Here is a 27422-nt window from a genome sequence, read left to right on the forward strand (position 1 = left end):
GGGCTTGATCTCACAACCCTGAGATCATGACCTGAGCTGAATCCAAGAGTCAGTTGCTTATCGGACTGAGCCCCCCAGGCGCCCCTAAATATTCTTCCTTCGGAAGACTTCTCAGACTCTTCTCAGATCCTGAGCTCTCTGTACACATTCCCTCCCTTCCTTGGTTCTAATTTATTTCTTATTTCTGCCTCTGACATACACCATTAACTCCTTGAGAGCAAGAACTCTCATCTTGACTCCTCAGCATTCGGTGTAGTGTCTTGTGTGTCCATTCTTGACAAGTAGGTTTTTTGGTTTTGTTTTGTTTTTTAAGATTTTTTTTTTTATTCATGAGAGAGAGAGAGAGTGAGAGAGAGAGAGAGCACACAAGCAAGGGGAGCAGCAGGCAGAGGGAGAAAGAGCAGCAGACTCCCCGCTAAGCAGGGCGGCAATCCCAGGATGTTGGGGTCATGGCCCGAGCTGAAGGCAAATGCTTAACTGACTGAGCCACCCAGGTGCCCCTCAAGAGGTAGTTTTGAAGGTTGTTAAATGAAGCTGATGACCACGCTCAGTCTCCCCATTCAGTCCAATTTTTTTTTTCTTACTTGCCCTATACTTCAAGGTCATGTGTCATTCTCATTGCGTGGACACACTGGGGTTGTTGTTTGGTTTTGTGTTTTCAAAACCACACCTGTTATATATAGGATAAAGAGGTAGGTGTTCCTTGAGATCCGAGATCCTTTCACTCTTGCTCTAGACAAGTTCATTTTACCCTTTCTGTAGACGTGAGATTATTTTGAGAAAGCTATCAATTCTTTGTCCTGAAAAATTAGCATCTCTAAAAATTTTGCCCACAATTGCAGAAGCCTGTCGGTGGAGCCCAGGTTCAGAATACAAATCTAAGGAATCCCACGGAGGACATTAGGAGAAGGGGGAATGAAGGCGGGGAAACTGGAGGGGAGATGAACCATGAGAGACTATGGACTCTGGGAAGCAAACGGAGGGTTTTAGAAGGGACGGGGGTGGGGGATTGGGTGAGCCTGGTAGTGGGCATTAAGGAGGGCACGGATTACATGGAGCACTGGGTGTTACAGGCAAACAATGAATCATGGAACACGACATCAAAAACTAATGATGTCCTGTATGGTGACTAACACAACATAATAAAAAAAAGAATCAGTTTAATTAAAAAAAGAAGACCAACTTGAGAGCACATCGGGAGCCGTGATGTCTAGAAACGGAAGATTGTAAGATGGCACCTTGGATGGGGAGGCGAGTTGAGTGCCAGGGGTGAGGATCCTAGGCAGGGCACCGGCAAATATATGCCAACCTTTGGGAATTAAAATGTCACTGAGACCCCTGAGTCCTAGGTTCATTTTACCTATTTGAAATAGAAACCTTTTCCTTGTAGGCCAGTGTTTCTGTGCTTCTTTGGTCCTCTCTCTGCTTTCATTCAGTGAGAGCGCTGTTCATTTTGCCTGGGTAGCTGCTAGAGCCCTGTGTGATCTCCTATCTGTCATTGAGGCCTTAGCTTAGAATCACCTTGTTGGTAAACCATCCCTACCACCTAATCCAAAGTTCTTTCCACCCCCATCTCCACCCTGTCTCTCTCTGTCTCATTCTAGAAGCATCTTACTTGTTCACAGGTTAGTGTTTGGATCTGATATCTCCTCACATTAGAATGTGAGCTCCATGCAAGCTAGGATCCTATCTGCTCTAGGCACCTCTCTTTCCCTGAGAGTGCCTGACACCATAGATCAGCAAAATATTGATGGGATCAGTGAATGAATGAATGAATGGCTTAGTGAAAAACAGTGGCAAAATACTAGACACTGGGATATAGAATGAATATGACATGTCCCTGTCCTTTGGTTTTATTCTAGGTAGAGGAGACAGACATATCAATACATACCTACCATCCTGTGTTATAGATGCCGTAATGGTGGGTTAAACCAGAGTAGAGCAAGGGCGCAAAGAGGGGAGTGATCGACTCTCAGGGGATGAGGAGGGATCGAGAAGGGCCACAGAAGAGACGTAAAACTTGAGTTGGGATTAAACTAATGAGTTAGGGGTTTGCCGAGGAGAAAAGGAAGGGCATGTAGGGCAGGCTGTGTGGCAACTGTGGGGGCTCCAAGACAAGGGGCTGTGGATGAACGTGGTGTAGGGGAGGAACGACCATGTGTGGTTGTGGGGGCTCGTCTTTTTCCTTCAGGTCTGTGGTGGTCAGGAATCTGAGGGAGCCAGAAGAAGGCTCGTGTGTCCATACTTCAGCCACTTTAGGTGGGCCATTGAGCCCCTAAAGCTGGAGTAGGATGGCAGTGGGAAATGAAGTAAGAGCCATGGCCACTGGGAGAACTGGGGGAGGAACGGGGGGCACTATTAAGGCCATCGTAAAGCTTCAGCCAGCATTGTTAGAGGGCAAAGAGAGGTCTTGGCCAACATTTGCTTGTTTAATCAGACCTGCAACCTGGTAGGAAGGCGCAATATGAATCATGAAAATCTAAAGTTTTAAATAGGCAGATGGTATATAAGATTCAGACAAAGATTCAGGACCACCAACATGAAACAAGATAAGGCTTTGTTTAACTGTAGGAAACTATCCACATTGTGCTTAAATTCAGTTAGGAGGATAACTTTTCTCTGCATTTAAAAAAAAAAAATGTCTATTTGAGTCAAAGTGGGAGGGGTTTATGTATGTTTTCTAAAGAGTGGCATCTTTTTTTTTAAAGATCTTTTTTTTATATTCATTTATTTGACAGACAGATCACAAGTAGGCAGAGAGGCAGGCAGAGAGAGAGAGGAAGTAGGTTCCCTGCCCAGCAGAGAGCCAGACTCAGGCCTTGATCCCAGGACCCTGAGATCATGACCTGAGCCACTGAGCCACCCAGGCGCCCGAGTGGCATCTTTTTATTCTGTTTCTCCAGCGCCTACTTATATAATATAAAAGCAGCAAGTGTTTGGTAGTCGTGTACAATAAAATTTTATTCTTCTCCATGTACTGGGTTTTGAGTTAGGGATCCAAAGATCAATACAGGATGGTCCTTCCATTAAAGGAACTTAACAAATTCTAAGAACGAAATGCGCCTGGTATCATTTAAAGCAGCATGATGTGGGCCTGGCTCTTGGGGTAATCAGAGTTCCGAGAAGGCAGAAGCTGTCCATCACAGAAAAAAAGAGCAAAATCCAATTTTGTAAAACAGGGTCTCAGTGAGGAAGATTTGGATCTCAGAAAAGATCCTATCTTTTTTTTTTTTTCTTTTTGTATCCTCTAGATACAGTCCTAGAGATCAGAGTTGCATGTGATAACTCTGTACCTTCTCTTCAGTTCAGCAGCTAAGTATCTTAGTTACTAGGGATTAATTTATTTAGAGAGACCAACTTAAGTGAAAGAATGTTACGTGCCTGCAGCTCAGTATGATACAGATCTTTCCTTAAATCTCGGGGGCTCTTCTTTCATGTCTTGTGTTATGGTTGTCTTGTGTGGTCCTGAGTTTCTGGGTTTTTCCCACATTTAAGAGTACTTTTTGTAAACACAGTTTTGCTGACAAGAGCCCCGCTTTTGAAAGGGTCTAGTATTTCTTCTCTTCTTAGGCTCATGGTCCAGCTTCTTGGTTCAGGCAGTCGTCACATTCCCCCACTGGCTTGTAAGACAGCTTATGTCAATAGTGTTTACCACAAAAGTGAAAGGTAGAGACCTTTCAATCGTCTTAGATTGATTTTGGAGTTCAGAGGACTCCTTTATGTCCTGAAGTGAGTCATTAGTCAGTAAAAAGTTCATGGAGACAATGAAATCACTATAAGCTTATAAGGTCTCTAAGGTAATCCCAAATGTGCTCCCCAGAGCAGATGTCTCTAAAAAATTTAATTTGGGAAGGATGCCCATGCCAGCCTCTTCTTGAAGAGTCCCAGTACCCATTAACCTCTCTGAGAAGAGCTGCAGTAAAGAAACCTGTTTAATTTAAATATTTCTTAGAGTTCCATTCTGAAATAAGTTGGGTGTTTTGTTGTTTGGTTTTTTTGGCTTACTGTATTTTAACATTCTGAGACAGACACGTGTCTCTGGAAACATTTTCCAGCTCATGGAATCTCACAAGAACCAGATGACAATATAATCAGAGACCTTGATAAATCTCATGTAACAAGTTTCCCAGTCATCCCTTGGCTGACTAAGCACTGAGTAAGAAAGAAGTCTCTCAGACTTTTATTCACCCTGGCAAGAAGGTCGTTGAGGAAAGGATTGTTCTCCGAAGAACTGAGGGCCCAGGCACTGTCTCAGTGTTACTGCATACGTGAGATTCATGAGGTTATTGTGGCGGACTCATTAGAGAACAGCCATCGGATTATTGGGGCCTATGATAAACTCCACCAAACTGTAAAAAATTCAAATTTTGCCAAGTCAGACATCACAGTACAGTAGATGTTGATGTATTTAGATAGAAATTTTAAGAATGCTTTGTGACAGGTGCGCCTGGGTGGCTCAGTTGGTTAAGCGTCTGTCTTCAGCTCAGGGTCCTGGGATTGAGCTCTACATCAGGCTCCCTGCTCAGCAAGGTGTCTGCTTCTCCCTCCGCATTTCCCCTCCCCCACTCATGCATGCTCTCAGTTTCTCTCTCTCTCTCAAATAAAGAAAATCTTAAAAAAAAAAAAAATGCTTTGTGGCAGCAGATAGTGTGTCTGGTAACCTGCCTGAAGATTCCTGTTGTGCTGGTTATCACCTCATTATCTCGCTCACTTTATACAGCCGCCTTGTAACATAGGTGTTATTTTTAGTATTACTCAGAAGAGGGAAATGAAGCTTGGTGGGTTGAACAAGCTGTGTGAGGCCACCAGCTAGTGTCCAGTGGGTCTAGGGCCTGAACCCAAGCCCACACGATTTTCACCCCATGCTCTCATTAAGCCTATGCTAGTTCTCACCAAACTGCTAAGCGTGAAATACAAGCTGTGGTCTTCTGAGTTTAAACTCACACGTCTCACATCTCCCCATTTTACTCCTGCTTCTAAATCACCTCTCCTGGCTTTCCGGCAGTCAGTTCCGCTTTGCCAACCAACTCCATCCACGGCTCCTCTAGAATACAGTGTTGCTTTTGTGAAAACTTGATTTGTAGCAGATGGTCCCTGTTTTGGCTCATCTGAAAAATTTCTAAAGCAGTTGTCTACATGTTACCGGATTATAAACAGATTTCTACTACAACATTCTTTTGTTAAAACCAGTACTCTTCAGTAGGCGTGAGAAGCACTGTGTTAAACAAAGTGGATATAGTTTTGTTCAACAGCAGAACTTCTGAGAGCTAATTTGTGCTCAGGATCTTTAAAAGGAGGGCACAGGGCACAGTTGCCGAATGTATTTGATGATCAGAAATCTCTTGGAGGAACCCTCATTAGTGTTTTATAGTATGTTACTAGTAATGATCTTTGAATATGTTCCCCTGCTCCTCCTGTATTTCTCAGGGAGGTTCTCCTCTTGTTTCTGCTTTTGTTTTTATAATGGTAGTGATTCGAACCATAAGATATTTTGTTAAAATAACATGGTATGAATAATGTCCTGACTTCAAAGACAGTTGGTACTCCTCGGTTGTTGGATGAATTGTCAGTTGCTTTTGGGTGCTGAAGCAACTGTGTATTTCAGCTAGATTTTGGTGGAAGGCATTGTTCCTGTCTCTTGACGAGTTTAAGTTAATAGGGTACCCTCCATCAGAATTAGGCATTCTGGATTTCCCCCCCCTTTTTTTTTTCTGTTATTTTCCTATGCTCACTTCCCATGGCACCATATATATTAAATCTTTTTTAGGAGAATAAAGTTTACTATCACAGGTTCATAGATTCTGCTTATAAAACTACTTCTCTTGTAAATTTAAAGCTCACAGTTTTAGATACTTAATGTAATAACACTTTGTCTTGGGTTTTCAGGAAACAGATGTGGTACCAGACACCAGGCTTTTGGACAAATTTAGTCAGATTACACCGCAGCTTTTTACCCCACTAGATGAGACTATCCCAGATCCACTACTGGAGACCTTGTACATCATGGACTTCTTTATTGCTTTGGCAATTTGCAACACAGTAGTGGTTTCTGCTCCCAACCAACCACGACAAAAGGTAAGGTCTCTAATACAAATAAGGGTTACTTCCCAGAAGAGAACTTCGGGTTTAAATGTACTTATACTGGCCTTTTTATGTAGATAATAATTAATGCTAAATGATAATAACAATACCAGCTAACATACATCACTTAATCTCTGCTCTGTAACTACGATATTCTAAGTGATTTATTGATACTAACATGTTCCCCTTCCAATGACCGCGTAAATCAGGTAATATTACTCCACTATTCCCCATTTTATAATTGATGGTAAGTAATTTTCCTGGGGTCACAGGGCCAAGTGGGGGAAGTGAGATTTGAACCCATGAAGTATGGCTCAGTGCTATTCTACTGTTTTGACTCTAGAAGGATAGCTGATGAGAACCGCTCTGGTAGAATGTGGCTGTGTTCATTTTGCATAGTTTCTTTACCAAATTGAAGCTTCTTCGAGGCTTCTGAGACTTCCCACATCATATGCATTATGTCAAGCGAAATATAAAGTATTGGATTAATTATCATGTTTAATGATAATGTACCATTTTCCTGTACCAGTTGGGTTAGTTCTAATTAGTTCTAACCCAATTTAAAAATCCAATATTTTTATAATGTATCAAGATGCTACAGTTCCCACAAAAGCAAGATTGAAAAAAGTCAATTTATAGTTTAGAATTTATGGAAACATTCATTTTCAATTAAAAAGAAAAACTTGTTTAAAAGACCGGTGATTCACCACATGCTGTGCTAGCTTCCTTGTGGATAACTTTCTTCCCTTTTGCACATATCCACTTAAAATTCAATTTGCGATGCAACCCAATTAAATTTTAATTTTCCATCAGATCATTTTCTTTTAGCAACTTCAGAGGTGGTCAACTTTAACATAAAAATAACTTACTTCCAATTAAGCTTTTATTTGATCAGAAAACTGTTTTTGTAGGACTTTTGGCTAGAGAGTTTCTCTTTAGAAAGTGATTACGTAATTAGAGAATAAATCACTGGATGTTCTTTTTTTCTCCTCATGTGACAATTTTTCTCATACATCTGTTTCCAAAGTAGGCACCTCTTGGTGTTTTTTGTTTGAAAAATACTGTCGCCTTATCCCCAAAGAATATAATACCCTGTGGTCTGAAAGAAGGTCTCTACAGGTAGAAGAGCCTAAGCTTCATGATATTTTGAGGTAGTGACTGAGACAGTGAATAATAAGGAACTAAACAGAATCTACAAAGAAGATGAAACCTCTCCTGTGATGGTCTCTTTTTTCATTTCCGAGTTCCGATAAGTATAGAAATCGACCAACATGTGTTTCTCCAACTGTCAGAAGATTAAAAATTTTTAGGAAAAAACTTTTTAATATCTTGGGCATTTCTGAATGACAAAGTTTTAGGATCCAATTAATTGGCCTTCATAATATTAAATTCTACATTTAATCACATAAATGTTATGAGCTAGAAAAACATCAGGCTAAAAATTACAAAAAATTTTGTAATAGAAATTATAATAGAGACTCACATTCATTGTGAATTTCTGCTGATAAGCTGATAATTTGTGCTGATAACTCTTCTGTAGGTCAATTTCTTTACTTTTTTAAGACAACAGAAAAAGTCGTAGTAACCTTTATAGAATCTGGTGGGGGAAAGGGAAAAAAGCCCATCTTGTCTGTTTGTTTGTTTGTTTATTTGACAGAGAGAGAGATCACAAGCATGCAGAGAGGCAGGCAGAGAGAGAGGGGGGAAGCAGGCTCCAAGCCTGATGCGGGGCTCGATCCGAGGACCCTGAGATCATGACCTGAGCTGAAGGCAGAGGCCTAACCCACTGAGCTACCCAGGCGCCCCATCTTGTTAATTGTTTGACTTAACTTTCTTCCAGTGTTTTGAATGTATATTATTACTCACATGTTTCTTATATTGTTCACACAATTTAAAAAAAATTTTATATTGTTCACACAATTTTTACATTTTTATAGGTTTTCCAGTTTTACCCCATAGGCTTTCTAAACTTTATTTTTAAAATATTCAAGAAGATATTGCTATTTTGCTATTTTTGAATACTTCATTTGCTTATAGTTTTTAAATTGCTATTGCTAGGATGTACATAATAAATATTATGGATTATCTATATTTTAAATTATTCATTAGGCAACACTGCTATCGTATGCCCACTGGTAGCAATAGTAGCATTTTATGTTTTGCTATCATTTGTCACATCTCTTTCTGAATGGTTATAGAAATTATAATGCCATCAACATTAGCACATATTTTTCATTATGGCCATTTTTATTTTTGCTTGTATTTTGTGGAGGCAATTTTATGTATGAAGCAGGCTGCTGGCTGTTTAAGGAGTGGTAACTCTTTCCTTATCTAATTATTTCCTGGTTTGACTTTACCGTTGTCATCTACTGCATTTTTTTATTGTATTACTGAGATTCTCTGGAATCTTCTCTCCTAGATTGGGCTCTCGTCCCTGAGTGGAATGCCTATCAAGTCCTTGGAAGAGATTAAAAACCTCTTCCAGAGATTGTCTGTCCGAAGATCAAGTTCACCATCGCTTGCCGGTGGGAAAGAGCCCTCTCCTGGGGTCCCAAATGCCTTTGTGAGCAGACTCTCCCTCTTTAGTCGAATGAAACTGGCTTCCCCAGTGGAGGAAGAGACCTCCCCTGGGAGTGAGCGCCCCCAGGGCTCTGGGGACTCTCCTTGCCCTCCAGATATGGAGAAACAGAACAGTGATTCTGGCCTCCCGGAAGGCGAGACGGCGCCCTCCCCTGGACAGCCCTCGACCTCCACCCTGTGTTATGAGGCGGAGAGCCCCGATGAGGCGGCCTTGGTGTATGCGGCCAGGGCTTACCAGTGCACTTTACGCTCCCGGACCCCAGAGCAGGTCGTGGTGGACTTCGCTGCTCTGGGGTCATTAACATTTCAACTCCTACACATCCTGCCCTTCGACTCCGTAAGGAAAAGAATGTCTGTGGTCGTTCGGCACCCCCTTTCCAACCAAGTCGTGGTGTATACAAAGGGTGCTGACTCGGTCATCATGGAGTTGCTCTCGGTGGCTTCCCCGGGTGAGTTCCTGCTGCGCAGAACGTGGAGGGGTATGTGCGCGGTTCAGAGATTGAAAGGCCAATCTCGATGGTTTATAAAGAGAAACACGTGGGTCTTTGGGGAACAGCTGCACTTTGTAAATGGGGGAAGCTGCCTAGGATTTGGTGAGAATGCATGTAAGTTTTGGTGCTGCGCAGACCTGGGTGCACATCTGGCCTCTGTCATCGGTGCTGTGTTGGTAAAGTTACCTACCTATTCTGTGTTCAACAAATGGGGAGTGTCATACCTGTTTTATAGGTTCCTTGGAGGTCTAATGGCATACTGTGTGCACTACGCATAGAGCCTCTGCCCAGTGCCTCCCCAACGGAGGCAGCTAGAATGATGATGGTTCTTGTTACTATTGTCGTTGATGTTGTGGGAACCGTGTTCGTATTAAGTTCTTCCCAGGAGGAAGGATGCACAGGAAAGATTTATTCAGGGTCCCTTTTATAAATGTGCATTTGGGATTCAGAACTACAAGGTCTTTTGTCTGTTGTGGGTTGGAAACTATACCATTGTTTGTAAAAACATCTCTGTAATTGGGCAGACTGGTGGGAATACTTGTTTTGTTAATTATTTCAGATGGAGCAAGTCTGGAAAAACAGCAGATGATAATAAGGGAGAAAACCCAGAAACACTTGGATGACTATGCCAGACGGGGCCTACGCACTTTATGTATAGCGAAGAAGGTGAGGCTGCTGTGTTGGGGCCATCGTGTTCATTCTTTCGCTTGGGTGGCCCTCACTGCTTGGGGTCAAGCATGCATCAAACCCTGATCCACACCGTTGGGAAGCTCTTGGATTGTGGGCTCTCTATTCATAGCGTCTGTCTTCCATATGCATTGATTAGGTTGGAGTTTGTGCTCAGTGTTTTGCCAGAAGAACACCTGAAAGTTCTGTTTTCAGAGTTCTCCCCTGTTTCAGTGTGTCTGTGAGTGCTTTAGTACGTTAACTGCAGTTTGGCTGGAAATAAAAATCTAAAAGTCCCTGGACCTACTTTCTTTTCCCTCAGTCCTTTGTAAATATCATCCCTGCATTAAATGTTCTTTGGAAAGAATGAGGCCAGAGACTGGCCTTAATTTTCCCTTAAAGTTCTCACAACTTTTCCTTACATGCTCTTAAGTCTTTATCTATCAATCCAAGTAATTTTATTAAATATTATGTCAGTATGGATCATTCTCTTATTGAGAATAATCCTGAGATGTTGTGTATGCTTTCTAAAACATTGAAGTAATAAAGAAGAAGACAGAACTCCAAGAAGCTGAGGGGTGATATTACCAGACCCTCCCCTGGGGACATGGGGGAAACAGACCTGGAGCCCTTTTCAAGTGAATCGGTCACGTCTTTATGCCAGGAGGATGTGGCTTGGGTATTGACCAAGTCAAGCTTCTTAGCTTCAATGAGAGGGAGTCGAGTAGGGGTTGAGACAAGAGAAGGCTGTCTTATGGGGGAGGGAAGGGTGTTAGTTGTGGAGGTGTACCAGAGACTTTGATGAACACTGAAGAACATGAAACAGAGAATGACAAGTCCATGTAGGGGAAATACTAGAAAAGAACAAGAAATTCATCTTGCCACCTCTTTGCCTCTTCTCCATATAACACTCCCCCACCCCACCTTCTCTCCCTCTCAACCCTGCGGTTAATTTTGGCTGTGTTAGAAGCCAGAGTATTGATTTCACTCTGTCATTTTGGGCTCCAATGAGTATAAAAGACAGGCAGATACATGTAATTCAAAGTCTCAGTGCATGAATTGCCATTCATTATGATTTCCTCCTGGAAACGTGAATTGGAGACTCTACTAGGACCTAAGGCAAACCTAGGGATCTCTTGTTTCTTAGCCAAATTCTAGTTCTTATGATCTGCCTTAGGGCAACTGGGATCTGTTGCAACTGTTGCAGGCTCCTAGTCAACACTTAGTCAGCCAGCGGCATGGAAAGTTTCAAGGAGAGAGTTCTACCTTTTCAAGTGGAATGATCCTGCCCCTGATAAAAATGCAGCCCAGTAGATGTCAGATTTGTCCTAAGTCCACTAACCCTGTGGGTAAGAATAAGTAGATAGAGAAATTGCCTTCCTCCCTCGATTTCGTGTTGCTTTAGGAAACTTGTAATGTAGATTTCTCTCTATGGCAACCTAAGAAGAAGGAAAATGTACCATTGGTTCCTTCTTTAGGAATTCCATTTAATTTCTTCTGGAAGAGTCCTTCCTTATTTCACGTGTATGGTTCCCTCTCTCTTTTCACCTTTACAAATAACTACCCCATAAACTCATCATCAGAAGATACCAGCATGCTGCTGCCTCCCTAATACTTGGAACTGAGGAGTCCTGACGCTACTTTCTCAACTGCGCCATTAAGATCTTTCTAGATTCAACTACCAAGTGGAGACCTCTTCCAACTGCATAGTCCCTGGCTTAATTAAATAGATTCATCCCTTTTCATTATATATGATGCCTAGGATTTCCAAGAGGTACTGAGCTAGTGGATCCATCCATCATCAGTGTTACAATAGTCTGATCTCAGAAAGCTTGCGGCATGAGGAATGAAGACAGGATTACCTAGCTTGGATGGGTCTAAGCTTGGATTACCTAGTGGTCAGGGTCCTGGCAGGATCCTGCAAGATGATATGGCCTTTCTCACAGCTCTTTTCTCCCCTGCACTGCAGGTCATGAGTGACGCTGAATACGCGGAGTGGCTGAGGAACCATTTTTTAGCTGAAACCAGCATTGACCACAGGGAAGAATTACTCCTTGAATCTGCCATGAGGTTGGAGAACAAGCTCACTTTACTTGGTAGGTAGACTATGTTGTACGGTCAAAATAGAGAACTTTGGAAAACACTGGATGGCTCTAAGTTTAAAGTCATTCACCAGTGGTTTGGCCCCCAACACACCACCACTTTGATCTAACAGAGCAAATAGTTCTCTCCACCCTGTCCAGTCTGATCTGTACCCCGTTTCCAATTCTTTTCATTCTGCTTTCCACTGTTGTGAACTAGACTTCACTTATGGTGGGATCAGGGTGGTCATCCTTAAGGAGATCATTTAAAACCTTATCATTTAACATAGACTACCAAGTCAAATAAATATCCTGGTTCCAGAGGCTATCCAGTTGACGTTTCTTGCCAGGTGTTGGTTAAGGTACACGAAATGTGTGGTCTTTGGAATCTGCATGTCAAATTTCTCTTATTTAGAGGAAACTTAGAGCACGGAGTGGTTCATTGACTTGTTCAAAGTCACGTGCTACTAGCTGACAGAGCTAGAAGGAGACTCAGATCTACCTAGTTCCAGGGCCGATGTTCTTTCTTCTGTACCTACAACCGGACCAGTGAAATTTGTTTCTCTCTCTTTTACATCCTGATTGCAGCTAAAGGTTGCACAGCGGACACCTCTTGTCCAGACTGAGCTGCATCCTGAAATCACCTGGAGCACTTTAAACTCTTCTCAGGGGTTCTGATTCCTTGATCTGACATGTGGCTGGGGCGTTTGTATATTTAAAAGCTCCCCAAGGAATGCTAAGAGGCAGCCAGGCTTGAGAATCCCCACTGTCTCAAGAGTCGGGAGATCTAGACTCTAATCTGAGTGCTCACATACCGAGGGACCAGTCTCTCAGCTCCATTGCTCTGGTTCACAGAACAAGGATCTCACTTTGTAAGGAGTGGGAAGAGTGATGAACCCTAATCTGTGTCATTTCTCTGTGACAGTGTCCATAGTACGGGTCCACATTTCTTCTGAAATTCCAAACTCAAAAGTGCTCTGTGGGTTTAATGCCAGAATGCATTTGGCTATAAAATCAGGCCTGATTTAATAAGATTTTATGAGTCTTTATTATCCTAATTAGTACAAACATTATAAGTTTTGCTACAGATATCTTAATATGCTTTATTAGTGGATATTTCAAAACCATGCACTACATTACCTTTCTAAAATCTGAAAAACTTTGGAATTCCAAAGCTTTTCTGGCCCCCGTTGGTTTAGAAAAGGTATTTGCAGACTTGTAATATCTATTTTCAATGCTCTTTCATAACATAAGCAACTTATTGGCAAGGGCATTCCTCAAACGCCTGCCTTACCCTCAGGAGTACCACAGAATTGTAAGATTATAGAGCAAGGTTACATAAGTAACTAAAACCACAAGCTTCCCTCAATTCACAGAGAGGAAAGCTAGCCTAAAGGAGAACAAGTAAGTTTAATAAGCTCAGTGATTCCTAAGGCTTCCTTCCCCAGATATGATATTGTCTATGATTTTGGACTGGGTCTTCACGCTTCCTTTGAATGCCCAGAAGCTACTGGAACAGTGTGTAGCTCAGGATGGTGCTAACAGAGTTCCGTTATAGCCCAGGTGAGCTTCTGCTGGCTTTGATTTCTCACAAGCCCTTTGCATCCGGCTGTCTTTTAGGTGCTACAGGCATTGAAGACCGTCTGCAGGAGGGAGTCCCCGAGTCCATCGAGGCCCTTCAGAAAGCCGGCATCAAGATCTGGATGCTGACAGGGGACAAGCAGGAGACAGCTGTCAACATAGCTTATGCGTGCAAACTCCTGGAGGCGGGTGACAAGCTCTTTATCCTCAATACCCAGAGCAAAGTACGTATCATGAGACTGAATCTGTCCTTTTGCTTTTTCTTAGCCAGGGGAGTGTTTGTGATTGGATGAATGTAGGGAGGAAAAAAAAAACCCAGTAACCCTTAGCTTGATAATTATGTCTTCTCTTTAGCAGCCTACCTTGTGCTCTGGAAGGTACCTAGTCCTTCTAAAGGCTTCATGGTTAAACATGATTCAAAAGAATTATTGCTAAAGAAAGTTGCCTTTCATTTTTTATTTGCCTCCCCTCCCCCATACTCAGTTTCCAGGGAACTGAGTAAGATTTAGCCCATAATGGCAAAATATATCAAGTTCTGGGACAGGAATATACCTCTATTTCAAGTTGAGGTGGTGATTTCTATCAAAATCAGGTGAACACTTTAATGTCTTTATGGTTAATTACAAAAATGGACTCTCGGGATAATTATGCCCTCTAGTGGTAATTCTTAGGTATAGTGCTATTGAGAATACCATGTTTCAAACTGTTTTTTAAGGGAGGGGAATTTTTTTTTTTTTTTTTTTCCTTAAGAAGGAATTTAAGAGGTTTGGATCCACCTTATTTTTTAAATCATCCCTGCCTCATCCCCATTAATCTCTAACACAAATATTGTAATCAGTTAAGCAGGCATTTTAAAAAAGTTTTTCCAGTATGGTACTATTCTCTGAGATTTGTGCAGGTTATTTAATTAGCTTGGAGAACCTTCCTCCCTCCTTCCTCAATAGTCAGACTTAATCAATGACATCCATTCTCTGGCAGCAACCTGCCTCTCCGAAATCCTCTGGAGTTTCTCATCTGGATCCCATCTTGGGGCTCTGTCACAGGCTGCCATGTCTGGTTAGCCGTGTTTTTAAAGTCGGGCCTCAGCCAATGCCTAACCAGATCATACATTTTAAGGAAAGAGAATTTTCCTTATTCAACACAGAATGAGGTCTCCTGGGCAGTTGTCTGTGGCCCAGAGAGCCATAAGCAAAACCACCCGGCAGCGCCCAGTACCAGCAGGGGCTGAACACAAGAAAATTGTCATTAGTCATTTTGGTCACTAAAATTGTTGTGCTAGGGGTGCCTGGGCGGCTCAATCATTAGGCATCTGCCTTCGACTCAGGTCATGATCCCAGGGTCCTGGGATCGAGCCCCCCATGGGGCTTCCTGCTCAGTGGGAAGCCTGCTTCTCCCTCTCCCATTGCTCCTGCTTGTGTTCCCTCTCTCGCTGTGTCTCTCTCTGTCAAAAAAATAAATAAAATCTTAAAAAATAAATAAATAAATAAATAAAATGGCTGTGCCATAAGATTCGTAGGCCCCTGGTTCATGTGCTTGGCCTGCCTGTGATCAGATATGTGACTTTGGAGAATTTTCCTCCAGGCCTTTTACTTAACCTGTGATGTAAGAGTCATGCCCATCTCATAGGGTCATTGTGGGTATGAAATGAGAAGATATAGATCATAAACTAACATGTAGTGCCTGGCAGAGAAGAGGGGCTCAATGAACATTAAAAAAGAAAAGTCGATTCTTGATGTTTGATTTTGATGCTTTTGTGAACAGTAAAGTCATTAGGATGGCAGAATGTATCGGTAAACATATAATTTATAGTTAGAGGCATTTAAAACTTAACAATTCAAGAAGCCTTTATGGAGTATCCACTATGGGCTGTTCTAAGTGCAAAACATAAATTTTTTTACTATTGAAAGCTATTCCACCTTGTGTGAATTTTCCAAATAATTAAAACTGTACACAGTGAACATAATTTAGTTTTGTGGTGACTCAAGTCCAAGTATATAAAATGCCAGGCACATAGTAGGGGCTCAGTGACTATTATTACTATTATTATTATTAATTATTATTTTCTCCCTTCCTCTCCATCAGGAGATGCTAAGAATTAAAAAAAGAAAGATTATTGAACCCGGTTTGTCACTTAGTGAAGAAATTACATCTGTGACATCCTAAGTGGGCCACCCGGAAACTAGTAGAACATCTGGTCATTTCTTTAGTGTAGTCACTCAGCTTTATGAATTTCCATGAACCCCTATTCCTAAATTTGAAAGTTGGTTTACAATAAATGTAGCCACTTATAAACTTTACAGTTTCCATTTTCATAAAAGTTTTGGGGTTTTATCAGAATAGGGGGTTAATAGAATCCTATCTCGGATAATTTGTTTATTAAGATTTTATTTATTTGTTTGAGATAGCGCGTGCGCACACACCTGAGGGAGAGAGAGAGAGAGAGCGCGCGAGCGCGCGCGAGCATGAGCCGGGGGTGGGAGGGGGCTGAGGAAGAGAGAAGCAGGCTCCTGGTTGAGGCTGAGCCAGAAGCCAGACAGGGGACTCGATCCCAGGACCCTGAGCCTAAGGCAGATGCTTAACTAACTGAGCCATGCAGGTGGCCCCCATATCATGGATCATTTACTGCCTTGTGATACTTAAAGCCCTTTCAGGATCCATCATTTAATTTTTTTGAGTTTTATTTTTATGATTTCATTTAAACTTTTCTCCAGAGATAATAACTCTTTATTTTCATGTTATAAAAGACTTTCACATACGAGATCTTCCTTTGCAGTTATAACAAGTAGACAGATCAGATAAAATTATCCTCATTTTTATAGGCTGAAACTCCAAAAGGTTGTGACTTGTCTAAGTACCCCCAGCTGAAAACGTGTCACGTGTGTTTTGTATTGTATTATGTATTATGTAACCTGTATTTATCTATCTGTAGTTATTCTCATTATTCATGGAGTTAAATTCTATAAAGTTGCCCTAAACACTGAATTAGTGAATACAGAACTATTACCCTTGGAGGAATTATAGGTTCCCATAAGCCTTTGGTCGCAACTTTTGTTTTGTCAACCAATCAGTATATAACATTGTTCCGTGTGTGTTTCTGTTTAACAACAACTTACTATATATGTATGGTTGATTCAGTAACATTGAATTCACGGCCAACAGGACTATAACTCAGGCCTGCGTGAGGCTTCTCTAACATGCCTCCTCTTTCTGCAAGGCACGTCATAACCTTCTTATATATAGGACGACTCTATGGCACTTCTGCACTGGGCTTGGAGGCCATTTTAAACGATGAAATGAAGAAAAAGAAACATACAGAAAATGTGTCACCGGGACACCTGGGTGGCTCAGTCAGTTAAGTGTCTGCCTTCTGCTCAGGTCATGATCCCGGGATCCTGGGATCGAGTCCTCTGTCGGGCTCCCTGCTTGGCAGGGGGCTTGTTTTCTCCCTCTGCCTGCTGTTCCCCCTGCTTGTGCTCACTTTTTCTCTCTGTGTCAAATAAATAAATAAAATCTTAAGAAAAGAAAAGAAGAAAAAAAAAAGAAAAGGTGTCACCCAACAGTGGAAAGGGTACTTATTTACAGTATGGGAGCTGAGGTAAGAAGATGTAGCATCTCCTCATTCGATTTCAGCAGAGGTCCTATCACATGACTCAAATTTTTCTCTCTGTGCATGTCCACAAATGACCACAAAAGCACTACAAGTACTGATTATAGGATTCCAGATCAGTTTTAGCAGGTAGGTGAATTCACACATATAGAATCTACAAATAAGGATATTGAGTGTGTGTGTATGTGTGTGTATTTATACATATTTCTATAATGAAAATGTAATTTATAAACTAAATATATATTCAAAAGGATAAAAGCATCTAGAATCATAAAATTACGGATAATTTAGGTTTACATTTTGGAGGGTAATCACTCAAGACTTTATTCTGTGCACTACAAGTATGCAAAGGTTGTATTTATAGTATTGTATTTTTTCACTTAACGTATACCTTCAGTATCATCTCATGTTGATATGCTGATTTTCAATGACTTCAGGGTGTGTTACCTTCTAAATGTATCATTTTAATGTAACCAACCTCTAGAAGGTTTTCAAAAATAATTTTTTCCTATTATATATTGAGCCTATAAAGGGCTTGTTTTCTTTGTCTTCATACACTTTCCTTAGCAGGTTTTTGAGTTGTATATGGTCAGATTTGTTCCTAACGTCCAGGTTGCTGGGTAGCTCCATTTTAAAGCGGAAGCTCTGGGGCGGCTGGGTGGCTCAGTTGATTAAGCATCTGCCTTCTCAGGTCAGGATCTCAGGATCCTGGGATCGAGCCCCGTGTTGGGCTCTCTGCTCAGGGGGGAGCCTGCTTCTCCCTCTCCCCTTCCCCCTGCTGTGCTCTCTCTGTCAAATAAATAATAAAATCTTAAAAAATAAAGTTGGAGGTCTTGTGTGTAGCTTCTGTTAATGAAGTCTTTCTTGTGTCATGCTACGTATCCATATCTACTTCTTCCCAATCCATTTGATTTTGTCGTGGGCTGAGAAATGCTTAATTAAGCAGCATTTGAAATAAGAATGAATGACCTCCGAGTGAGGGGTTCACTTATGAATAAACTTTCAGTTTTTGGTGTTTTGTTTTCTTTTCTTTCAGTCTTAACATCTAAACTTAAATTCAGGGCTCCTGGATTTTGTTAGGTTCTGTCATTGGTGGTCCCTTGACACAGTAATTTCTGGATAGTTTTATTGTTAGTCTTCTTGAGTAGAATCCATCCAGTAAGTATTCAGTGACTGATATGACTCTCTTTTAGGCATTGTGAAGGCTACAAAAGTAAATTTAAAAATGATATCTATCTTCATAGTACTTCTGACTTTGTCGGGGTGAGGAGAGTAGAGAGATGCATTTAAACCAAACATGACCAGCACCACTGACAACATCTCAACCAGAACGTAAGCTCCATGAGAGCACGGATTTTTATTTTTTTATTTTTTATTTTTTTGCACTTGTTGGCCAATCCCCAGGGCCTAGAATGTTTTCTAGTATAAAGTGGTTTCTCAATACTTAGTGAATGAATGAATGAATGAATGTGGAATCCAAAAGAAGGTAACAGTGCTAACTGTTGCTTTAAATTCTGTGCCTTGCCTACACAAGGAGCTTTTGCATGTGTTTTCTTACCCATTCTTCACAATGACCTTACGATGTGTAGACATTTGCAGTTTTTTCAAGATTTTATTTATTTATTTGACAGACAGAGATCACAAGTAGGCAGAGAGGCAGGCAGAGAAAGAGAGAAGCAGGCTCCCTTCTGAGCAGAGAGCCTGATGTGGGACTCGATCCCAGGACCTTGGGATCATGACCTGAGCTGAAGGCAGAGGTTTTAACCCACTGAGGCTCCAAGAGGTGACATAATTTGCCTAAAGTCAAGCAGATAGTGGTAGAAAAAGATTAGAGGACTCTCAAGGGTGCCTATCTGAGAAGGGAAATTGTACAAATAAATTCCAAGTTAGTTTTAGTCATAGCACTGTGGGTGAGAGGTCTTCTGTCCTATGACCTGGTGCCCACAGAGACACGGAAGTCTCTGCGGAAGAGCTGGGAGGGCTTCGGAAGTAACTGATTATTTACTACCTGGGGTTGCCGTGACACAGCAGTTGCTAAAGAATGACAATGATCAATTACCCGGATATGGCCATCAAGGGAGCCCTCGGGCTAACTGTCTTGGCTTCTTGTCTCAAGGATGCCTGTGAGAGGCTGATGAGCACAATTCTGAAAGAACTTCAGGAGAAGAATCCAGCCTCTCCAGAGCGACAGTCACCCCGGGAGGGTTTGCCCCGGCTTCCGGCCACCCAGGACTCCGGGCTGCGGGCTGGCCTCGTCATCACCGGGAAGGCCCTGGAGTTTGCTCTGCAGGAGAGTCTGCAGAGGCAGTTCCTGGAGCTGACTGCCTGCTGTCAGGCCGTGGTCTGCTGCCGAGCCACCCCCCTGCAGAAGAGCGAGGTGGTGAAACTGGTTCGCAACCATCTCCGGGTGATGACGTTGGCCATCGGTGAGAGGGGAGGGGGTCTGGCCGCATGCTGCTCTCTTTCCTGCCACACCGGGGGCTGCTTTCTGTCTGTCCTTCCTTCCAAATCCCTGTTTACCCTTCTGTCTGTCCTTTCCCACACCCATGTTCCTTCTCCCCTTTCTCCCTTCTTACTCTCTGCCTTCTACTCCTAACCCCCTTTCTCTTCCTCGCCTATTTGACCACCTGCTATGAGCCACGGAGTAGGAATATGACATGGAAAACAATACGGGGGGCACCTGGGTGGCTCAGTCCATTAAGCGTCTGCCTTCAGCTCAGGTCCTGATCCCAGGGTCCTGAGATCAAGCCCCCCATCGGGCTCCCTGCTCCGTGGGAAGCCTGCTTCTCCCTCTCCCACTCCCCCTGCTTGCGTTCCCTCTCTTGCTGTGTTTCTCTCTGTCAAATAAGAAAGAAAACAATAAGGTAGGGCCTTGGGTTGCTTGTCTGATCACCAAATCAGCCAAGTCAAGGAGAATAAATGTACTGAATCCTAGAACTGCAAAGTCTAGAAGTGCCACCTTCAGGAAAGTTAAATTCAGGGGCATGAACAAATCATTTAAGTATTCATTCAACAAATAGTTATTGAGTGCCTTCTGTTTATCAGACATTTTGCTAGGCGGTAGAGATAAAAGACTGTATACAATTGACAAAGTACTTTTTCCTTGAGCTTACATTCACTAGGAGGCATAGAGTAAAAAAATGAAACAAAACGAAAAAGGCATAAATATAAATCAGGTAGTGACAAATGCTATTTTTTTTTTTTTTTTTTAAAAAGCAGAGCCAGGGGATATAGAGCACTGAGGGGACAGGAGGAGGGCTGCTAACTTCAGTGTTTTTCAGAGACAATATCCCTGAGAAACCTGTGTGTGGGCAGAGACTTGAAGAGAATGATAAGGGAGCCATGGGAGTTCTGAGGGGAGGGATTCCTGGGGAGGACAGGGAAAGTGAAGTCCATGGGCCAAGTTATTATGTTCAAAGCCAAAGCAGATGGAGCAAAGGGAAGGGTTTTCTGTAGGTTAGTGATGGGCAAAGATGACAGGTGGCCAGATCATGTAGGGTCCTGGAGGCCATTATAAGTTTTTGGCCTTTCTTTTTTAAGGGGAGCGGGGCAGAGGGAGAGGGAGAATCCTAAGCGGGCTCCACACCCAGCACGGAGCCTGACCTGGGGCTCAGACTCTCAAGCCCCGAGATCATGACCTGAGCCCAGATCAGGAGTCGGATGCTCAACCAACTGAGCCACCGAGATGAGATGCCTCAATGTTTGGCTTTTATCTGATGAGATAAGGAGTCTTTGGAGGACTCTGAACAGCGAAGGAACATGATCTGCTTTACGTTTCAGAGGATCACAGGGCTGCTGTGTTGAAGAGCCAGGATCAAGTGCAAGGACATAATACGGAGACCAGTTGAGAGGCTACTGGAATAATTGAGGCAAGAGCTGGCAGTGACTTGAGCCCAGATGGGAGCAGAAGAGGTGGGGAAACATGGTCAGGTCATAGAAAGAGCTGGCGACGTTTGCTGATGAACTTGAATGGTATATAATAGAAGGAGTTAAGGGAAGTAGGGTTTTGTCTCTGAAAGATGGAGCCGGGGGAATCAGGAGCTGGGTCTTAGGCATGTTAAGTATGAAAAAGTCCATTAGAGGTCTAAGCAGGGGTGTGTCAGGCAGCTGGATACAAAGTCTGGAATGTAGCAATGGGGGGCTGACTGGAGATATACATTTGGGAACTATAAATCTGGGTGATACTTAAGATCTTGATTTTAGACAGGATCACCAGTACATGAGTATACGTGGAGGAGAGAACCAGTCTCACGGTAAGCTCTGAGCTACTCCAGAGTTTGGAAAATGGCAAGATGAGGACTCAGCCGTCTCTTACAGTCTCTGTTTCCACCTGGATTGTTTTTAGTCTCGGGTACCGTCTCCCCTCAGTGTGCTGATACAGCCCCCCAAACTCCGAGGCTTACATCCTACCCTATTAACAACCTGAGTGAAAAGATAGCAGCTCTTTTTCACGTTACTCGAGTAAAGTATCAGAATAAGGGATTTTGTTCAAGCCCCTAGATCCAGATGTTCCCGGAACTAGAACCCCTGGACATGTCAGTTACATCAGTTGAGTCTGGTACCCATCTCTGAGCCAGGGAGCAGACGGTGCTAACTGTCTAGGCCTGGGTTAGTTGCCACCTTAAATCTGGGGCTTTGGGTTCATCCTAACAAACCACATGGCTTCAACGTTCTCAGGGAAAATCAGGGCACTGAAAACAGGTGAATGGTTGGTGGCTATTGGGAATAAGTGTTCATTACCAACAGGAATGTAATACTTCCCCTTAAAAAGCTTCCATAGTGTTGGGGAGACCAAGAAATATATAACAACCATAAGATCATACGGTGCATATGATATGGCACGGGGATCTCAGGAAGAGGCATCTAATATAATGGGACTATGAGAAGGATTTCCCAGAGGAAGTGACATCTGAGCTGAGGGCAAGGACCAGGGAAGTTCAGCCCCATGAGGCCGGTGTCCAAGGCTGCAGAAACCACAGGCGCAGTGGCCTGAAGGAGCAGAGGTATCTGGAAAATTGAAAGTAGAGTGAATGGCACCGAAATGGGGGAGATCAGATAGGTGCCTTTGCGTGAAGGATTTTCAGGCGTTATTAAGTTTAGAATTCTTCCTGGTGGCAGAGGGATGCATGCAATGTCCATTTCATGAGCTTTCAGGTAACTTGCAGACTTGGGTTAAACGTTGAAGGATTTGTTTGCTTGAGTGGTCACTGTTGCTTTGCAAAGTTTGCCTCTGTTCTTTACCCTTCCTATGTTTCTTGCCTTTTCTTTGGCTCCCTGAAGGCGATGGTGCCAATGATGTGAGCATGATTCAAGTGGCAGACATCGGGATTGGGATCTCAGGTCAAGAAGGCATGCAGGTGAGTGGATTTCATGCACTCAAGTACCATGAACTTGACCTGCCTATCCAAGGGCAGCATTCCCACAGGGAAATCTTGGTGGTAAAGTGAGGCCGGCCGTGGCTAGATCAGGAGTAGGAGGCAGGAAGTGTGTCTATTAATCACTTTGTGGGTATTGGGGCGTTTTCCTGGGTAATGTGGAGTGTGTGCTCCTTCAGTTTAAAATATATAGCTCCTCTAAATCATAATAGTATATATATTTAGCCCTGAAATAACTGTGTGACTTTAGACACTGAAGAAAGCTACTAAGGATTTGAATAAAGACCTACAGACCTAAAGAGGGAGGGAAGAAGATGATATTTGAGAATGAGGGAGAGAGGAGTGTCCTATTTGGGTGTGTGTGTGTGTGTGTGTGTGTGATGTGTCTTGTGCATACTGGATAGTTTTTTAGGCACAAAAGTCAGATAAAAGCTTGTCCAAAAACTACTTTTCATGTACGGAGCACACACCATTGGAGAAAGACAGGACATGAGGCTTAGGGTTTTCAGAGAATTGTAAATTAGGATATTTCTGCAAAACTTAAGAAATTCAATTACCTCTTTCCCTGGCACATTCTACAATTACATAAAGTCGTGACTACAATACTTTCAACGTTCTTCTCCCCAAGGAGAAGCGGATGCCGAGGTTAACCTGCGGCGTTCTCGCTAAGGGAGCCGCTTTCCAGAAAAGTGCATGTGCTGAAATTCCGTCACCAGTGGTGGCCCAAGAGAGCTGTTGTTTCCTGGGGCCATGCTGGAAGGCTGACTACTGCTCTGTGTTCATGAGTTTCTGTTTGGGGTTGCTCTGTTTTGTGCTGGTTTGAACAACAGATTGGGCTGGTGGGAGCCCGCTGGTGGTCAGGCTGCAAAGCTGCGTCGTCCCTGTGAACGTGTCTGATCGTGAACGTGGCCTTTCCCTGTTGCCCCTGCAGGCGGTGATGGCCAGCGACTTTGCCATCGCTCAGTTTAAGCATCTGGGCAAGCTCCTCCTGGTCCACGGGCACTGGTGTTACACGCGACTCTCCAATATGATTCTCTATTTTTTCTACAAGAATGTGGTACGTAGCCCCAGAAAATTCGTCCCTAACCCCTCCTCACTTTCCTATCCTGCTTGCCGAAGGGATGGAGAGGATGTGCCCTGCGTGAGGCCGCCTGGCTTACTGAGGTTCCGGGAACAGCAGGAGCGCTCCTGCTGGGAATGTGCTTATGTCGGTTCAGCCGATGACAGCAAATTGCTGGGCTCGTCCCTCTGCTGGCATTTCCTGTTCCCTGTGCTTCTCCATCCCATTAAGTCCTGTCTGGTTCATTGAAGACCCAGGTTTTGACCTTCCATGGAGAGGTGGTGACAAGCAGAATTATGAAATGTTTAATGCCATCTGTCAGTAGAGAATAAAAAGGTTTGCTTCCATTTTCCAGGAGCTAGCCAAAACTATCTGCCGTCCCCAGACGGGTGTCTGTGTTGCATATTGAAGACACGGATGCCACTGAAAACTCAGGCTTACGCCTTAGCCCGTAGCCGGCTGACACTCACAAATGAAGAATTCTTTAGCAAGCCTGTAAAATCTATTTGTGCTTGGGAGTTATTTGGCGGCTAGAGAACTTAATTTTGACTGTGTCATTCCTCAAGGGGCAGAATTCGATGAGAAGTCCTAGCGTCTGATCTTTGGCATGCTGTTTAAGTTTCGGTCTCCTCTTTTACAAGATCATGTTGACCTTAGATTGCTTCCCTAAAGTTCCTTCTAGGCAGGTGATTATGTAAATATGTCATGATTTTTTAGACCAAATTTCTTAGATTTAGGTCCATAGGTAGTATGTTAATAGTGAACATCAATTTATTTTACTCTCGAAATACCACCTTTAGAAAAAAAACCAACTTCTTAACAGGTCATTCTACATGTATTCCAAAATGTGTCATTTAGATCTGCGCTTGTATATGTGTGTGTCTTGGTGAGCAGAACATTTTGCTTTTTTTGTCCTGCAGCACAATGAGCTTTTTTTTTTTTTAATTCCAGGACTTGGTAGTGGTCACCAACTTTTAGGGAGGATTCTCTTTCCCAATTTTTTTTTTTTTTAAATGCTTTTGCCTTTTTCTACCTTCTCCTCTTGTGGTGTATCCCACCCCCACCCCTTTCCTTTTAAGCCCAGATTAAACCCAAAAAGTAAGGAACACTGGTATTAGGAAGAGGGGTGTCATACGCTCTTGGAGAGTGGGCCAGTGAGTATCAGGAGATACTCCATGACCAGGGATCGGGGACCCTGGGTCTTCCGCTGTGAAACCCTCGGTGGCTGTTCACAATGATACTCTCCTGACTCACTTCTGCCTCTTACTTACCTAGCAAAACAGTGAATGTTTTGTAAACTATAGAGAAAAAGGCCAGTACCAGAAGCCATTCAGGTAACTTGTCTTTCTGAGACTGTGGTTCTCAGGTCTTAGAAGACTTTTGAGATACTGAAGAAGACTATGAATTCATTCCGCAAAACACATGTACCCCAAATTGATACGTTTCCAGGAGCGGGGCATGGGGTGTGTCCATAGTCCCTAGATTTAAGAAACCCCATCCTGAGGATCGTAGCTGTTATCCTGAAGTACACCTCTGTGTCTAGAATGCCGACAGTACCGTCTTCCTACTTGTAAGGCACTTTACAGGTCGTGAGCACCTTCTAACTGGATCCTGATAGTAAGCTCGGAGGTGGTATAATTATCATTTTCAGACAAGGAAATCAAAATTCAGAAAGGTTCGGAAAATGGCTTAAAGTGAAAAAAAGCAGTAGGAAGTGTCTTCAGGCCCTGAATACAACTCCTAAACTTAACTCCAGGGGCCTTTCCTGGGGCCTGCCTTGCTTGAAGGCATAGAGCTTTAGCAGTCACAGACCCCGTTCATCTGAGGCAAAACACTGGAGGAAACCCTGGAGAATGTATGTTTCTAGCCTCTAGGGGGACCCCCGTGCTGGTTCGCCTGGTACTGTCCCAGTTTTAGCTGGGAGAACTCATGTCCTGGGAAGCTCCTCATCCCCAAGCTCAGTGGGATGGTTGGCCACCCTGCTGGCACCACTCAAAAGTAATCTTGAACCTAGAAAGCAGGAGGATGAAAATCTGTTGTGTGCCTGCTACGTACCAGGCACAGGGCTAGGATCGCCCCATGCAGAAGCGGTGCCTTGGTTTGAATACTGGCTCTGTTACTGTGTAACTAGCTGTCTCACAACTATTACTGATGAGCCAGATGACTTAGGACAAGTTCTTTAGCCGGTCTGTGCCTCAGTTTCCTCATCTGTGAAATGGGGCCACAGTAATTCCCGAGTTGTTAAGAGGGTGAGAACCGGGCCCGCACTCCACAGGAAGGGGCTTGCGTGCATGTGTGTACATATGTGTGTATATGTATGTCATGTTTTCCTTTAATAAAACACGTATCCTCAAAAGACGGTAAGGTAAGTTGTGGTCTTCCATTTTGCTAAGGGAGAGAGAGAGGCCGGGATCACACAGCTGACAGTGGCAGCAGGTGGCTTGTGTGCTCATGGCACACATTGTGGCTCTTTGTTTCTAAGATGCAAATGTTCCCTCTTGTGTCCCTAGGCCTATGTGAACCTCCTTTTCTGGTACCAGTTCTTTTGTGGATTTTCAGGAACTTCCATGACTGACTACTGGGTTTTGATCTTGTTCAACCTCCTTTTCACTTCCGCTCCTCCTGTCATTTATGGTGTCTTGGAGAAAGATGTGTCTGCAGAGACCCTCCTACAGCTGCCGGAACTTTACAAGAGTGGCCAGAAATCAGAGGTAGGTGCCGAGGCAGAAATGCTTGGACCGAAACGCACCCGCTGTCCAAGCCGGAGCACGTTCTGGCGAGCCCAGCTCAAATAGTGTGGTACGTTCGGGGCTGCTTAAAGTTACTGTGGCTGTTTTGGAACACCTCTGCTGACGGGGCAGATATGAAGTTACTTGCCTCTGAGGTGAACATAGGTACGACTCTGAAAGGTCTTAGGTACTTACCTGAAAAAATCGGGCGTTTCAGCCCTACAATTCATAATGTCTAGGATTTGCTAAACCTTACTGTGCCGTCTCTTGTGCGAGGTACTAAACCTTCTCTGCCTCATTTTCCTCTACAAAACTTTTTGAGGGAGAACTTCGTATTGTACCCGTTCTAAGACAAAGAATCAGAATTTTTTTTTTTTTCCCCTTAAGAGAGATCACAAGTAGGCAGAGGGGCAGGCAGAGAGAGAGGGGGAAGCAGGCTCCCTGCTGAGCAGAGAGCCCGATGTGGGGCTCGATCCCAGGACCCTGAGATCATGACCTGATCTAAAGGCAGAGGCTTAACCCACTGAGCCACCCGGGCACCCAAGAATCAGAATTTCAAAGGGGCTCGTAATTTTTCCAAAAATTTCACAGCTAAAAAAGAAAAAACCGCAGAGGCAGGATATGAATCCTGCTTAGTCTGGTTCTAAAGCCTAAATTAAATTCTCCAGGTTCTACTCTTCCTGCAGTACAGTGGTGTGATCTGCGTGGCTTCCTCGCCCTGAAGCCAAAGCCAGACCCTGCCTCTGCTTAATTGATCTCCATGCTATCAGTCTACCTGTCCCCCCTTTCTCATTTTCTTTCCCTGGCTGGCTGTCTCACAACTCTTTCCTAATTTATCTCCTACAGAATTAATAGTAATTAATAGAGCACTTATGAACATTTATGGAATGTCTCTTATATGCCAGGCACTCTTCTAAGTGCTTGATATACATAAATCTAATCCTCAGAACGACCCTGCTAGTAAGTGCTATCGTTATCCACCTCGTAGACGAGGACGGTCAGGCACAGAAAGGAGCCTTCAGGAATGAGCCCATGTCACAGAGTTCGTGGGCGGTGCGGGGGAGCTCTGGATCTCTAGCCCATGAACTCCACCATTACAAGGAGTTGCGGAAAGAGCACTTGCGCTGTGTTCAGTCCCTCAGTCTCCTCCTGCCTCCACTATGCTTTGCCA

General features: G+C 43.4%; 1 protein-coding gene across 4 annotated transcripts in view; it reads left to right on the plus strand.

Moving 5' to 3' along the window:
- ATP10D (ATPase phospholipid transporting 10D (putative)) overlaps positions 1–27422 on the plus strand; it is a 104461-nt gene that overhangs the window by 62058 nt on the left and 14981 nt on the right. For 3 of the 4 annotated variants that reach the window (XM_059383416.1, XM_059383422.1, XM_059383410.1), the window contains exons 11-19: positions 5887–6075; positions 8501–9110; positions 9712–9818; positions 11788–11914; positions 13520–13704; positions 19204–19513; positions 22368–22444; positions 23394–23519; positions 26033–26233. In XM_059383416.1, coding sequence (XP_059239399.1) covers positions 5887–6075; positions 8501–9110; positions 9712–9818; positions 11788–11914; positions 13520–13704; positions 19204–19513; positions 22368–22444; positions 23394–23519; positions 26033–26233 — 1932 coding nt within the window. Of the gene's footprint in view, positions 1–5886; positions 6076–8500; positions 9111–9711; positions 9819–11787; positions 11915–13519; positions 13705–19203; positions 19514–22367; positions 22445–23393; positions 23520–26032; positions 26234–27422 lie in introns of those variants that run through there. The other variant, XM_059383429.1, reaches the window with a different exon arrangement.

Source organism: Mustela nigripes, chromosome 1, assembly GCF_022355385.1.
Source record: "Mustela nigripes isolate SB6536 chromosome 1, MUSNIG.SB6536, whole genome shotgun sequence".
Taxonomy (NCBI): Eukaryota; Metazoa; Chordata; class Mammalia; order Carnivora; family Mustelidae; genus Mustela; species Mustela nigripes.